The following is a 16,831-nucleotide window of genomic DNA, read 5'->3' on the forward strand; positions in this document are numbered from 1 at the left end:
AAAAATAATTTTTTATTTAAAAAGAATTAATTAAAGATATTAAATTTAGAATGGTAAATTAATTATAAATTATCTAAATCTGATTAATTTAAGATTTCATCGGAGATGATGAATACTGAAAGTGGTTTAATTCAAACTCCATTCTTATCTTGCCACGACGATCTCATTGGGTGGCTCTTTGATGGCACGTTTGTATTTTATATTTATTACGTGGCATAATATGTGAAATACATGTGGCATGCTATGAGAGAGAGTCAACTCAGCATTTTTGTCCCTTTGCATCTGTTTGGGTATTTGGGTAAGACTGACATTGGAAAACTTGTCGCAAAGTACAGGAAAAGGAATATAATTATTTAAAAATTTTAGTAACTATAAAATAATAACAATTTTAGTATAAGAAATAAGAACTGCTCATTTATTATTAAAATTATTAGTAATTCTCCTATTAGATTTCTACGGTTTACTACTTTCAGCACAGTATTGTTGGGGGGAAAATTTTTTTCGAGTACTCAACTCTTTTGGAAAATTTGTGAAAATCCCTGGAACAAAAATGTTGTTTAACCCAAATAAAAAATAAATCAAACTAGATTTTTTTTTTGCCAGAAAAATCAAACACTTCAGGTTTGAAAACTATATTTCTATATATGTTGTATATTGCTCAAAAACTATGTGACTTGTTTTTAAAATAATGATCCAAACAATTTTTTAATTTTTTATTTTAAAGTATGTTGTAAAAAAATTACTGTACAAAATTGTTCTAGAAACATAAAGAATAAAATCAAACAAGCCTATTTTCATGTCCTTTTCCGTACTGTTAAGTTCTTATAATTCAACAGGCATTTTCATTTTCACGATGTTGGTTTCGTTCATCTACGCATTTCATGTTCAGATAACAATCTAACATTATTCTAATTAGAAGATCTAGTTCGTAGGAGCGAAGATAGTATATGTTAGCGCGCATGTTACAAATTTATAGGCGTTTGATCTTTATTGGCGGGTTACGAATGAAAGGAAGTTATCGTATAATGATTTCTTATTTACAAAACTTCGAACAATATTTTAATTTAAAAAATAAAAAACCGAATCTGTAATTATCGTTACTCATGATGCTCGCATTTTGTTGTGAAATGAAGCAGAAGACGGGGAAAAAAATAGATGCAGTGAAAAATGCTACTCTCTGTACTTTTTAATAAATTCATATTCATAACAAATATAATAATTATCATTCAACAATATATTTTTATTAATGGGTATATCTGAAGAACTTGTTTGAAGTGGAGGAAGTCTGCAAAGCTTGAAGCTGACATTTTTGAGAGCTTGTGGGCTACCTTCTTTTGCTTCCCACCACATCCGCCAGGTTAATACTACCCATTATATTCTTTTCTTTTTCTCTTCCACTTGCTTCTTCCCATTGATATACTTTTTTGCAATTATTTTCTTTTCACAGGAAAAATTCTGCAAAAAATTTTGTCATTTTCTTCTTCCTTCTGGTGTCGAGTCCCGCCTCTGGCTACCTTACTGGCATAGATCTAATCAACTGGCACAGATCTAATCAACTTTTTGGTAGTTTCAGGTTACTGAAGGTTGAAGCTAGAAATTGCTATCACATGGATGGAACCATTGCTTTAACCCTCATAGAAGCTTTGTTGATCCTATTGGCTTTATCAATTTCCCAAGCTATCAGATACATCTCTCCTTCGCTTTATGGTAGCCAACCTGATGCTGTTGATGATAGGTAGCTAGCTTCTTCTAAATAACTTCATCAAACTCTATTTTCTTGTTTGATTTTTTCCTAAGCTACAACCGAATATTTGTTCACGGTTCGTTTCCATCTGTAGTTTTAAAGATGATGTGATTTTAACTCAAACGGTTTCCCCTCCTGCTACCAAGTATGATGTGTTCCTCAGTTTTAGAGGAGAAGACACTCGCCACACTTTTGCAAGTCATCTCTACAGAGGACTTCATAATGCAGGCATTCACACTTTTATGGATCATGAACTCCGCAAAGGAGAACAAATCTCACCAGTTCTTTTGAGAACAATAGAAGAATCTCAAATATCTATGATTATTTTCTCTGAGAATTATTCTTCTTCGAGATGGTGTATGGATGAGCTTGTTCACATATTAGAATGCAAGAAAAACTTTGGAAGGGTTGTGATACCTATCTTCTATAACATTGACCCTTCACACATACGCAAACAAAATGGGAGTTTTGGAAATGGATTTGATGTGTTGAAGCAAAGATTTAAAGACAGCCAACAAAATTGCAAAAGTGGAGAAATGCTTTAATCCAATCTACAAGTCTCTCTGGATGGCATTCCAATGCTACCAGGTAGCTTCGAAAATGTTCCCTTTGTGTTGGTTTTGGAGATTTATTTAATTAATTCTAACATTCTAACAAATTATTGTAGTTTTTTTTTTAATTTTCTACCTATTAAATATTCCTTTTTTCTTGTTTAACATATTTGCTAGACCTGAATTCAAACTTGTTGAAGAGATTGTTAGAGACACTTTGAGCAAGTTAAGGTACAATTCATCATCTCATCTTGAAAGACTTGTTGGCATTGCTGGTCATATTGAAAATATTGAAAAACTTCTACCAAAGGCTGGCATTGTAGGAATATGGGGCATGGGTGGTGTTGGTAAGACTACACTTGCTAAAGCCATATTTCAAGAGTTAAAAGCTCAATTTGATGCTTTCTCCTTTATTGAAAATGTCAAAGAGCAATTAAAAAGAATTAGTTTGGATGAGCTACAGAAAAATTGCCTCAGAGAATTATTAGAAGATGAGGACATTAGTATCTATGACATAAAATCTACTTTTGTGAAAAGTAGGCTTCGACGCAAAAAGATTCTTCTTATACTTGATGATGTGGACAATTCAAAAATAGCTGACAATTTAAGCAAAGTGTGTGATTGGTTTGGGGAAGGAAGTAGAATTATTATCACATCAAGAGACATGCAAGTGCTTAAGAATGCTTCTGCATTTTCAACATATCATGTTCCGGATTTAGATTTTGATGATGCCTTTCATCTCTTTAGTTTGAAAGCATTCAAACGAATTGAGCCGTCTAAGGATCATCTGGAGTTATCAAAATCAATAGTGAAATATTGTCAAGGAAATCCATTAGCCTTGGTAGTACTAGGTTGCTTTCTCTACGGCAGAGGGAAAGAAGAGTGGAAAAGTGCTTTGGAAAAAATAAATCAAGCTCCACCCAAGGACATCGTTGATGTTTTGAAGTTAAGTTTAGATGGACTTGATGACAAACAACAAAATCTGTTTCTTGACCTAACATTCTTAATCAAGGAAAGGGTTTATATTTCTTTGAATCTAATAACACAGTTATATGGCTCTTCTGTGCACATTGAGATGAGTGTTCTTAAAGAGAAATCCCTCATTTCATTTAATAATCATAATGATTTCATTGTGATGCACGATCTTGTCAGAGAAATGGGCCTTGAAATTTCTAGCCAACAATTATACTCTAGACGTAAAACTGCTATTCGACTATGGAGGCACGAGGACATTTATGATTTTTTCATTTCTGACAAGGTAAGGATATATTTAATTATTATGTTTATTATTATTTTATCTCATTTTCTTTATCGTCCCAATTGTCATATTCATATATCATGCTTTTTACTCTTTTAAAATCTTTGGTGGCAAGTGTCAACATTTATCTTGAAGTTCTTCTGTTTTATTTTCTCTGATTAGAATATTCCCATAAGAAAATCTTTCTCGATTTAAATGACTGAAGTTGCATTGGGATGTAATATAATCTATTCGATCATCTATCCAAACTTTAAATATAAATTAGGACTATTGTAACATGTGTTATTTTAAATGATAAAATTGGTCTACAAAGGATTTTCATGAACTGATAAATGAAATATATCCTCACAAGACTGATTTTTCTTACTGATTAATTGGAGTAGTTTAAGTGTGTATATCCACACGCCTGCGTGTGCATGCTATCACCAAAGTGTATGAAAAATGAAAACAAACAAAGTGTATATTAAGGCGAGGCTATAAGGTGGTTCCATGCTATAAAGTGTAAGTATGTTTATGATTTTTGAGAAATTCACCAGGAAAACATAGAATTGTAAGAATTCCGGAATAAAATACACATAATATCGTTATTAAGTTGGATGTTTCGAAGAGTAGAATATTTAATTGTTCTACAGTATTTTTGATCATTTTTTAATTTAGGCCAATGATAATTCTGCTTCGTCCCTTGATTTTCTATTACTAGGGGACCGAGGCAATTCGATGCATGTCATTGGATGCAAGCAAGATAAAAAGGATTACATTGAGGGCTAATAATTTTCGAAAGATGCATAATTTGATATTCCTTAAAGTTTACAAGTCTGATCATAGAAAGCCTTCAAAGTTGAATATTTGTGAAGATATGGATTATCTTCCAGAAGAATTACGTTTTGTTAGTTGGGAAGAATATCCATTGCCATATGTCCCATTGCATTTCTGTGCTGAGAATCTTCTGACACTTGAGATGCGTAATAGTAATATCCGACAACTTTGGGGTGAAAATCAGGTACCTATCATTTTTCACGTGTCTTAATTATTTTGTTCTTGTCTGATTGTAAGATCTCGCATCAAATATTGACCAAATGCTTGACAATTTTGCGCCCTATAAATTGATTGTTAAATATACTGGTTGTACTTTTTGTTGGGAATATCCAATTGATCTTAGAACCGGTTTGGAGCATCCAAAGCTCATCTTCTCTAGACTGTTTAGATCTAATTTGTACGATCCTGATTTAATATTTTGAATTAATTATTTTTAAAAAACAAAAATTATTTATTAAAAAAGTGATAGTTAAAATATTTTCTATACCCATTAAAATATTTATTTTAAAAAAATAAAAATGAAAAAGAAATTAAATTTGGATTGTCCTGATGAGATGAGCTTTGGATGCTCATTTTAACTTGTTCCATTGATCTTGTAATTGGCAGGCGAGAAATTCTTGATTAAATTGTACGTACGTGTAGTTATCTAATTTATTTAACACTATCTGCTTTTTTTCCAGCATTTTCCAAATCTGAAGCAAATCAATCTGTCCGATTCAAAAAATCTCAGTGCACTCCCAGATCTGTCTCAGGCCCCTAAGATTGAAGTCATGGATCTTGAGGGTTGTGTGAATTTACGTCTAATCCATTCTTCAACTGCCCTGGAAAAGAATGTCCGATTAGGCATAGATGATAGTGGGCCAGTGCAGATAAACTTTGGGGGCAGTATTAAAGGAACAAGTTCAGGGTTAGTGATTGTGTACAATTATTTGGATCTTCCTAGTTTGTCATTCCATAAAGTGACAATGAAGCTGTTCGTATGTGGCAAGATCATCTCTGGTGTTCGATACAAACATGTGGTAATGCCATTGGCAGAGATAGCAGAATTGAGGATGGGGATACGAAGTGTGGCGTCTTTACTTCCATTTGTGAGGAAACTTGAATGGTTAGAGAGTCCAATTGAGTATGGGGATGATTTCAAGCAACACCATGCATACGATGTTGCTTATTCTTCCCGTTATAATCTTTTCGCCCCTGACTTTTCGCTTTATTTGAAGCTGAGAGGTGACAGAGGAGAAAGGGGTGTGATGATGGGGCCATTAAGAAGAAAAATGATTACTGATAACGGCTATATAGTGATCGCGACGACATTAATGGAAGATGAAGAAGAGGATGATGATGGTAATGAGTTAATGGAATATGGTTGTCACATCAGTGCTATAAGGGTTCCCAACAACATCACTCGCTGGTCATTATTGACGAGACTGACATTAAAAGAGAGTGATATTATTATTGGAAATAATAATGCAGATTGCAGCATTCCTCAGCTTTCAATCCTCAAATCACTAATTGCACTCTCTCATGATTCTTGCAGAAGGACGATTCAGCCTCATTTAGATGTAAAGCTCTCTTTACGTGATGATCATTCTTTCTTTGTCTTATATAATTGCTGGGAGATGACGCCACAACATCCCTATACATATCCTTATAATCACTGGTTCAGCTGTCGATCTAATAATTTCAGGTCAAACCACAATTCTGATTATTGTGACTTAATCGTTGACTTTGGAGAGTGGTGGTGATTTTTTAATTATTATTATTTAAATCAGTCTCTCATTTAGTTTTTCATTATTGTATATTAACATTTTGTTTTATCAAAACTTTGTTTTGTTTTTTTTATATAAATAGTTGGAGTGATGATATGAATTGTCAGGCCAATATATATATGTGTGTGTGAGAAAATACATTTCCAAAAACACTTGCCTTAAATTCCTTATATCCATTATATTAAACTTTCCAATATAAAACACATGGTGATGTGTGATCGAAAAATTCAACATAATAAATATTAGAAACTTGGCATAACTATTTTTCTTTTCAAAACATATTAGTAGGATAACATATAATGTTACGAAATTAGTTGGATCATTAAATTAGTCAACACACGACATTGTAGCAACCTCATAAATAATTGAATTATTGGCTATTTTAACTTTTATTGAACCGTTTCCTATTACATTTCAATTTCTCGAGTACAGGGCATATTTTTCTTCCTCTTTTTTTTTTTTTTTTGGGGTGGGGGCCTTTCATTTCTTTGTTGTGTTTTGTACACGATTCCATGTTTTGAGCTCCACCCATGAAAACCATTATAGCCCAGTTCTACTTAATTATATTCTTAGGACCAAAATTCATATTTAAGCTGAAGTAGCATTAGTACTAGCAGCAATTTTTGAAACTTAATCACAAGATATTAAAAGTCGAACTCGATTACAGCAGATGGAGACATTGACTTAAGGATTGATAGTTAGATCATGATTGAACCAAGGTCAGATCAGTCCTACTCAAGTTAAGTATATTTTAGAATTGGATAGAGTAAATATATAAATTATTGGGAAGTCCAATCGGATAGAGTACTGTATTAATTATTAGGAACTCAGATTATCATATGACGTGACTGTGAAGAGTAGTTTTCATGTTATGTCATTCTGTTAGCTGTGCGTGATCAGGTGATTGATAAGTACCTTTCTCAAGCTATTTATATTGATAAGATTTTTTTTAATCTAAAGCAAATTAATTTTTTTAAGTATCCTCACTGTAACATTCCTCAAATAACTAAAGGAATCTCCTAATTAACCAAGTAATCTCTTGTAATTAATGAGCTCCAGCTGACTAAATGAAAGCGAAAACTATCTCATGGCGTATTCTCTTTTTTCATAATCCACTTGCATTGCTTGATCCCATTGATCTCCAGTTTTATAATTACCAGCATTTTCTGGAACTTTTATGGTTTTATTTTTTTCGTACAGAAGAATTCTGCAAAATTTCTGCTAGCTAGCTTCTTGTTGTTGTGTTGAATCTCTCTGTCTTGCCGTCATTTAGCTAACTACTTTGTAGATCTATTGAAACATAGGCGCGTGAGATCTATAATAACCATACTTAGCTTGAGCATCTATAATTTTATGTAAAATATAATGATTAAAAGAAAAAGAATAACCAAGAGGTTGGGGTATTATAAGGAGTATTAGAAAGAGGTGAGACAATAGAAACACCAAAATGTATATGTTGTATAATCCCCAAAAGTTTCATTATATTGAATTATTAACAACTCATTCTGATTCTAAATAGAAGAGCTTATACATCTTGGTGTTACTCTTTAGTTTGCTTTTTTGTTTTTTTGGTTCTGTTCTATTTTCAGTTCAGTTGTTGTGTTTCTTGCTTAAGCATGGCTGTTTTTCTTGGGTGATTTTATTTTGCTGTTGTGGTTTTTTCATTTTTCAGGGTCGTCATCTTCCATTTGCACGAACTATGGTGAGTCATGGGGAGGCAACTAGTTTTTTGTGAGTGTATGAAGATACTTATAGACTGCCTACTAACAAGAGCCTCACATCAACAACGGAATTTGAACTCATGACTCTATGGGTTATGAGCCAACTCTTTACTCCCTTCGGTTCAAAATATAAGCTAAACGTTATCTATTTACGTTTATCAAGAAGCTAGTTAAAATTAATTTGAAACAATAAATATGTAAGCCATGTTTTTTTTTTTGGATATGCCCTTATTAATGAAAAGAATAATGTAACAAATGAATCAAAGAGGAAAGAGAATGTATGGGGATAAAATTGGAAAAAACTCATTAATACTTAGACAAAAGTAAATGTTATCTTATAAAAAAAAAATCAAATCTCTCTAACAAAATTTAGTTTATATTTTGAACCAGAAGGAGTATTAAACTAGATCAACCTTTGTTGTCAACTCATCTTTACTCCATTTGGTCTTTAGTTTTTCTTTTATTTCTGGAATGTTTTATACGCAGTTTATTGGGCCTTCTTATTCTGTCATGTAATTAATACCACTATGCAGAGACCCACTTAACTATGTATTTTGTTGTTTAGGAAAAATAACAGAAAAACACCTATTAAATTTTGAAAAGATAAATAGGTCATACTGACTATTCTTGGAATGACTTTGACTACTCTTGTAATAGATTTCAAAATCTGTCAAAATCACTTATTTATCATTTTAAAATTTAATAGTTATTTTGTCATTTTCTCTTTTATTTAGTTTTGATAAAAGTTGTCTTGGAAAACAGAGGAAAAAAAGGTGGGAAAGAGAAAAGGAGAAACGCCCTCACCCTCTAAACAAGAAAATGGTCAAATGATGATACAATGAAGCAAAGAGGTGGTGCGGTATAAATTATATACAATGAAGCAACACGCCGGCAATCCACACAGCACGACTTCACTTGACTTGTTGACTACAAATATGTGAGGGAGGCATTTGTTGATCTTTGAAGAACCTGAACAACTTGTTTGAAGAGAAACCAATTCTCTGCAAATTCTGGAGCTGATGATCGATGTTGCCATTTTTGAGACTCAAGTTTGTGAGAGCTATTTCTTTCGCTTCCCTCCACAATCCACATCCAGGTTATTTCTTTCTCTTTATCCCATTGATCCATCATTCTTCTACTGTTTTGCCTGCAAGCCATTTGATCTCCCCCCCCCCTCTCCTAATGCTGTTGATTCAATCTCCTCCTTAGCTACCTTACTTTAACTTCTGAAGAACGAAGTCCTAAAACCTTCAAACATATGGTTGCACTTTATCTATTGACTAAGCTCTTCGTTTATTCTATTCAGATTTCTTTTTTAATGAAGTAAACGACATATTTATTTATTTTATCAAAAAAGCCCATTTCGTTATTATGCATAAAATTCTTCCAGTTTTTTTTATACTTTTACTGTAATTGCAGATATTGAAACATAAAGGCGTGAGATCTGATAACCATATTTACAACACTATGTATGGGCATGCAGCATATGAAATCTGATAAAATTAAAGCACAATTTTAGGGTATTTTTATAGAAAATTGTAAAACAATTTTAGGCTATGGTGCCACAATAGCAAAAGCGCAGCTCCTATCTACAGGTAAGTCGCTATAATTCAGGTGGCAAAGAAGAAAGTCCCTATAATTCAACTAGATATTTTTTAAAAAAAAAAAAAAGAAAATCATACACACACACACATCAATTTATTTAGCCCAACTTCTTTTGATAAAAAAAAAAAAGAAAAGAAATTAAAGCATAACAACCGTTAACACATGGCCTACTACACCTTCAACACATGTACTTTTTTTAAAATAAAGTTGGTGATAAAAAACGTCAAATAAATAAGTAAACTTGGCGACGAGATAGTTGACCACGTAATGAAGTCTTTCGCACTGTTCGTTCCATAAAGAAGACACGTTCTTCATTTTAGCACATCAATCATCCATCAAAATGCTGTTGATCGTTTGAGTTCAGTAACTTGGTCCCCCTTGCTAAATATTTTTCCTGCTCTTTTTATCACGTTAATCATCAAGAGCTAAACCTTACCAGCCCCGGAGAAGGTAAAGCCCAAAAAGAAGCATTAGTTTAAGGTTGAAGCAAGAAACTAGAATCACTCACATGGATGCAACCGTTGCTTTAATGCTCATAGAAGCTGTATTGATTTTGCTGGCTGTAGCAATTTCTAAAGCCATCAGACTAATCTCTTCACTTGATGATAGGTAACATCTTCTATAAATGTTCACATTTTTTTTGGGTTAAAAATAAAAATGTTCACTTTATATGGCTTGTTGATTGCCCAATTAATATTTATTATTCATGAATTCTTTCTATCTGTAGTTGTAAAGATGTTGTTGATTCGATTTCGACCGTTTCTTCTACTTCTCATATCATTTTTGCTCCTCCTACAACCAAGTATGACGTCTTTCTTAGCTTTAGAGGACACCCGTGAGACTTTCTCAAGTTATCTCTATGAAGCACTTTGCAAAGCAAACATTCAAACTTTTATGGATCACAAGCTCCAAAAAGGAGATCATGTCTCACCAATTCTCTTGAAAACAATAGAAGAATCAGAGATATCTTTAATTATTTTCTCCAAAGATTATGCTTCTTCAACTTGGTGTATGGACGAGCTCGTTCACATTATGAAATGTAGGGATAAATACCAAAGGATTGTCATCCCTATTTTCTACAACGTAGATCCATCAAATGTTTGGAAACAAAATGGGAGTTTTGGAGATGGATTTGCTAAGCTTAAGCAGAGATCAAAGCACAACCGAGAAAGAGTGCAGGAGTGGAGAAATGCTTTAATCAAATCAACAAGTCTATCTGGGTGGGATTCAAAGAATATCAGGTAGCTAATTCTTTTCATTTTTCACTCATTGTTTTCTTTCTTTGGATTAAACATAATCATTCTGTTAATTTATATTTGTGCCAGGCCCGAATATGAACTTATCAAAAAGATTGTCAAAGATATTTTGAGCAAACTGAATAACAAGTTATCCTTACATGTGGAAGGATTAGTTGGGGTTGATCATCAGACTTAGAAAATTGAAGAGTTACTAAGTGAAGTTCGCATTCTAGGAATATGGGGTATGGGCAGTATGGACAAGACCACTCTTACTAGAGCCGTATTTGACAGGCTGAAAGCTGAATTTGGAGCTTTCTGTTTTGTTAAAGATGTGAGACAAAAACTAACAAGGAATGGATCGGATGAGTTACTGGAAACATGCCTCAAAGAATTATTAAAAGATGAGGGCATTAACACTTACAATTTAAGATCCACTTTTGTAAGAAGGAGGCTCCACCATAAAAAAATTCTTCTCGTACTTGATGATGTGGACAATTTTATAACAGCTGAAGGTTTAATCAAAGCAAGTGCATGGTTTGGGGAAGGAAGTAGACTTATTATCACATCAAGAGACATTCAAATGCTTAACAATACTTCTGCATCCACAACATATCGTGTTCTAACATGGGATCCCCGCCATGCCCTTCATCTCTTTAGTTTAAAAGCTTTCAAGCAAAAAGAGCCAATAAAAAGCTATTTGGAGTTATCAAAGTGGGTAGTAGATTATTATCAAGGAAATCCATTAGCCCTAATTGTGTTGGGTTGCTTTCTTGAAGGGAGAGGAAAAGAAGTATGGGAAAGTGTGGTGGCAAAACTAAATCAAACTCTTCATGGTGACATTTTTAATGTGTTGAGATTGAGATTTGATGGAATTGATGACACGAAAAAAGTTTATTTCTTGATCTTGCAATTTTTATGAACGAAGCATGGTTGATTTCTCTAGATTGTACAAGACACATATATAGTTCTTTTGCGTATATTGAGATAAGTGTACTTAAAGAGAGATCCCTCGTTTCAGTGCATGAAAATGGTTATATTGATACGCATGCTCTTCTAGTGGACATGTGGCTTGAAATTTCTAGGCAACAATTAACATCTAATTCTAAAAGGCCCATTCGACTAGGGAGGCATGAGGATATTTATCATTTTCTTGACAATGACAAGGTAATACTTTATTTTTTTAATTTTTATTACATTCTTTATTCTCTTAATATTCCAAAAAAAAAAAGAATCTAATTATCAAAAGGTCTCAATAATAAATGATTAGCATAAACCAGTTGTCATTTCCTACATTGAAACTTGTCATACATGCTCCTCAGTTGTCAATAAATTTTAGGATAATTAAATCTGTTTTTTGGATCTAATTACAATTCCCCCTTTATAAAATTATCCATAGAGGTTGACATTTTTTTATGTTAATTGATAATTGATGTAGTAAAAAAGTTATTGTGTGTATACTTATACACTGCATGTTTATGATAAATGAATAATTGCCCTAATAGTTATTAAATATTTGAGCCTTATTGTCTCCCTTATACGATTCGATTAACTATTTCTTAGCTGTTCTGCAGTTTGATAGTCATTGTTTAGGTAATGATAATTGTGTTTACTTTGATATGATATTACTAGGGGGCTGAAGTAATTCAGTGCATGTCTTTGGACGCAAACAAGATAGAAATGATTACATTGAGGGCTAGTAATATTCAAAAGATGCACGGTTTAATGTTCCTTAAAGTTTACAAGTCAGATTGGAAAAAGCCTTCAAAGTTGAATGTTTATGGAGATTGGATTATCTTTCAAAAGAACTAAGATTTCTTAGTTGGGAGAATATCCACTACCATATGTGCCATTACCTTTTTGTGCCGAGAATCTGATGACACTTAAAATGCGTAATGGTAATATTAGACAGCTTTGGAATGGGAATCAGGTACGTATCATTCGATTTTTCATATATCATAATTTTTTAATTGGGGTGATTCTATGATCTGGCATCAAATATTGGCCCAGTAATTCGCAATTCAAATGTTTGCTTTACCACCTTAAAATTGATGGTTAAATAATACTTATACTATTTGCCGGAATACAATTCATCTTCTAGTTTTCATGAGAGAAATTCTTCATTAACATGAATAGTTTTTGCAGCATTTTCCAAGTCTAAAGCAAATCGATCTGTCAAATTCAAAGAATCTCACTCCGCTCCCGGATTTGTCTTATGCCCCTTAGATTGAACTTATCTTTCTTTATGGTTGTGTAAATTTGGCTCAAATTCATTCATCAAGTGCCCCGGGAAAGGATGTCATATTAAGCATAGAAGATAATAGGCGAGTGCAGATAAACATTGGGGGCAGTAGCAGTATTAAGGGGACAAGTTCAGGGCTAGTGACTGTGCACAATTACTTGAATCTTTATGATTTTTCATTCAATAAAGTGACAACGAAGGTGTTCGTATGTGGCAAGATCATATCTGGGGTTAGATTTAAGGATGTGGTAATTCCATTGGTAGAGAGAGCAGAATTAAGAATGGGAACGCAAAGTTTGGCGTCTTTACTTCCATTTGTGAGGAAACTTGAATGGTCAGAGAGTCCAGTTGAGTTTGGGAATGATTTCCAGAGGCATTTTAGCCATGTTCCTGATTATACTTCCTACTGGGGCCCTTGCTTTGCCCTTAGGATGAGGTTGAGGGGAGATAGAGAAGAAAGGGGTCTGGTGAGGCCATTAAGAAGAGAAATGATTATTAATAATGAGGAGTGGACGCCATTAACGGAACTTGAAGTTGAAGAAGATGAGTTAGTGAGAGAAGAAGAAAGGGACAGTAAGAATACTGCATTATCAATGGAAGATCATGAAGAAGAAGAGGAGGATGAGTTAACGGAAGAAAAGAGTGCAATGTTAATAACAAGACTTCCCAAAAGTATGGTCATTTTCGACGCATCTGACATTGAACGAGACTGATATTATTGGGAATGCAGGTTGCAGCATTCCTCAAGTTTCAATCCTAAAATCACTTTCATCACTCTCTAATGATTATCATTGCAGAAGGATTCAGCCTCACTTAGATGTAAAGCTCTCTTTCCACACTCTACCAATATCCGCTTTACGCGATGATCATTCTTTCCATGTCTTGTATAACTACTCGGAGATGACACCACATTCCACCACCTATCGATATCCTCTGTTCTTTGGTTCAAATGTCAATTTACTAATTTCAGGTCAGAAATTGATTCTGATTTTGACTTTATTGTTGAACATGAAGAGCGGTGGTGGTGATCACTTTACTTGTTATTATTTAGATCAGTCTCATTTTTTTATCCTATACTAACATTTTGTTCTATGAAATATTAATTTTTCTTTTTCTCTTTTATATGTAAGATTAAAGCATTAAAAATACACTCTATAAACTTAAGGGAATAAAATTAAATTTGAAATAAACTTAAAGGATTCAGCTCAAAAGGAAATAAACTTAAAGGAGCAAATATATACTCAAGTTAAAAACAAGGAAAAAATAATCACTAGCTGTTTATTTATGCATATTAAATGACATTTATCTAAGTTACTAGATCATCTCACATCATAGAATTGCTATTCAGCATGCAGGCAATGGATAACTGTGCCTCAACTGGATATAGATTGCTTATGGAAATATATGCTGTCCACGAGATGATAAATACAAATCCTCCTGGAATTAGAGGGAAAAACTAACAAATCCTCCTATAAACTACCTATCCTCATCACTACACTAAATTGTTGACTTCTAAGGAGAGAAAAAAAATCCTCAATAAACAATATAGCGTTGGTTAAATGATTACAAATGCATTAAGATAAGTTTCTGCACAGAACCTGATGTCATTATCTGTTTTCCAAGCGTATGGTTATCTTTGTGACTTTAATCCGAACAAATCTCCAAAAAGTTTAGGGACCATAGGTGGAAGATCGGTGGACTCAGGAGCCAGAAAATTGACAATATTTTCACGAACATTATACCTTCAATAGCATATTGCACAAAATAAACAGCATATCAGTCCAAAATACATTACAAATTAAACAAAGGAGGATGTTCTGACTAGTCTAATATTCCAACAACATCAGAAGCAAAAATATGAACATAATATATAAAGAATACTTGTTCAGTCAAAAACGAGACGATTATTGGCATGCAGCTTGATCATTCTACGTACTAGGATCCCTCATGTACGTAGCAACTTGGTGGCTTATATGTCCTGTGAGGGGACATGTTAAGAATAAAATAGCCTACCCATCACACAACAAAATCCTCAGTGATTAAAAGCTTGTAATTTGCCTTTAGGTCTCTCTGTCTGTCCAATTTCATGTGAACTCAATACTTAAACAAGACAATACACTTTATAAGTGGGGTTCTATGCAAATAATAAGTTAAACTAAATTATTAAAATGTACATACAAGTACCAACGGTAAGACTATACTCCCACCTTATCCATATTATAATAAATTTAATTATATAATAAACCTTTTTAAGATGTATGAAAACGTTAAAAACAAGCTATAATAAGGAAATGACATGTGAGGGAGTACATTACAACAGTGGGCAATGCTATGTCTTTAACTATATCAATTTTTATATTGTTAGAACAGATTCTATTGTTATGACGAAAATTATTACAAATGAAATTCAAATAAGAACATATCTTTAAGGGGTGTTTAGAAAGTCTGAGAATCAATTAAAAAAATTATTTTATGTTTTATTAAATAAATTTTTCTCACATATTTATCTTATATAGTATAAAATACTTTTAAAAAAAATCCAAACATACTTTTAAGTTGTTCTCTAATTTTAAGGAAGCAATTAAAAGCATTCAAACATTATGGACTATATTATTATTATGGGCCACGACCTTAGTAATGGCCTAAAATCGACTTGGGTTGTGTATTACATCCAAAAAAAACCAAAAACGAAAAAATCGAGGAAAGAAAGAAAAATCTAAACAAGCGAATTTTTTTATGAGAGAGTGCTGTCTTACCCAAAATTATGATACGGAGATAAGTGGGGCCGCCAAAGTGTAATTTTGCCAAAAAGAAAAGAGGCAGTGGATAAAGGCTAAAGCAGCACGGCAATGCACAGCAAAGGACGACTTGACTTTTTGACTTCAATGGCACACGTGACACAGGAAATGGGAAGGAGGGTGCGGAGTTTCAAAAAGTAAAATCCATTTTCATCAAAAAGCTTCTTTTTTTTTTCACCTGAATCAAAAAGCCTTTCGATGCTTATGTATTCGCGTCACTTGCTTTTTTATTTCCTCAATTCTTTTTATGTTTAAATATTTTTCATCTTTCTATTTACCACCGGAAAAGCCCATCCTTTTCTATACTTAAATTGGGTTGATTATACTACTTTCTAATATAAGAACTAATTTAAATTTTAATTTGATTTTAAATATAAGATTTTAATTTATTTTGTCTATCATATTTTTTATTTTTTAAGGTAGTCCTTATAATAATTGTACATGTTAAATGTTTTATTAAATGGTATTTCTAACTAATATAATGATTAGTAATGGTATTTTATGAAAGATAATACCTATTTATTATAAATAACTACTTAACTAGTTTTTTCTAATTTACTCAAATTAGTTAATTAGTTATTATGTTAAAAGGGAGCACTATATATTTATTCTCTTATTGAGTTTGAAATTCTTCTATTATGATACCCAGTAAGTGTCCTCGAGAGCGTAACTTTTTCCAAAGCAATGGGTGGTGCGGTACAAATATACAATGACCCAACCCAGCAATTCACGTAACTCACGCGTGACGACTTGACTAGGCTTGTTGAGCCCAAAGCGGAAATGATGGAGGTGGCAAGAGGTAAGGCGTACCAAGAAGTGATGCCTCAAAAGTTAAAATAGCCAATTTATTCCTTTAATCCAAAAACATATATTAGAAGTTAAGTTACATAAAATTATTCTTACATCCCATTTATCAATTAAATTTTTAATAAAAAATTTATCCAATTTTTTTATTTTTAATCTTCAGTGAAATATAAACACACACACACATATATATAGGCCATAGCCCCAGGTACACGTCTGCCCCTTTTAATTTTTTTTAAAAAAATCATTTTATAGATAGCTATATTCTTTTTAATTTGTTGTCTATACAGT

At 32.8% G+C, this 16,831-nt stretch overlaps 1 protein-coding gene across 1 annotated transcript; it reads left to right on the forward strand.

The window, feature by feature from the left end:
- Positions 1-2,267: 2,267 nt before the first annotated feature.
- Positions 2,268-6,125, forward strand: LOC114719361 (uncharacterized). Its single transcript, XM_028904841.1, has 5 exons — positions 2,268-2,332; positions 2,473-2,526; positions 3,448-3,553; positions 4,254-4,553; positions 5,050-6,125. Exons 3-5 carry the CDS (start codon positions 3,452-3,454, stop codon positions 6,109-6,111), a joined length of 1,464 nt encoding a protein of 487 aa, XP_028760674.1. The 5' UTR covers positions 2,268-2,332; positions 2,473-2,526; positions 3,448-3,451; the 3' UTR covers positions 6,112-6,125.
- Positions 6,126-16,831: the final 10,706 nt, after the last annotated feature.

This window comes from Neltuma alba, unplaced genomic scaffold (genome assembly GCF_004799145.2).
Source record: "Neltuma alba isolate B1F8T4 unplaced genomic scaffold, ASM479914v2 tig00011913_pilon, whole genome shotgun sequence".
NCBI lineage: Eukaryota > Viridiplantae > Streptophyta > Magnoliopsida > Fabales > Fabaceae > Neltuma > Neltuma alba.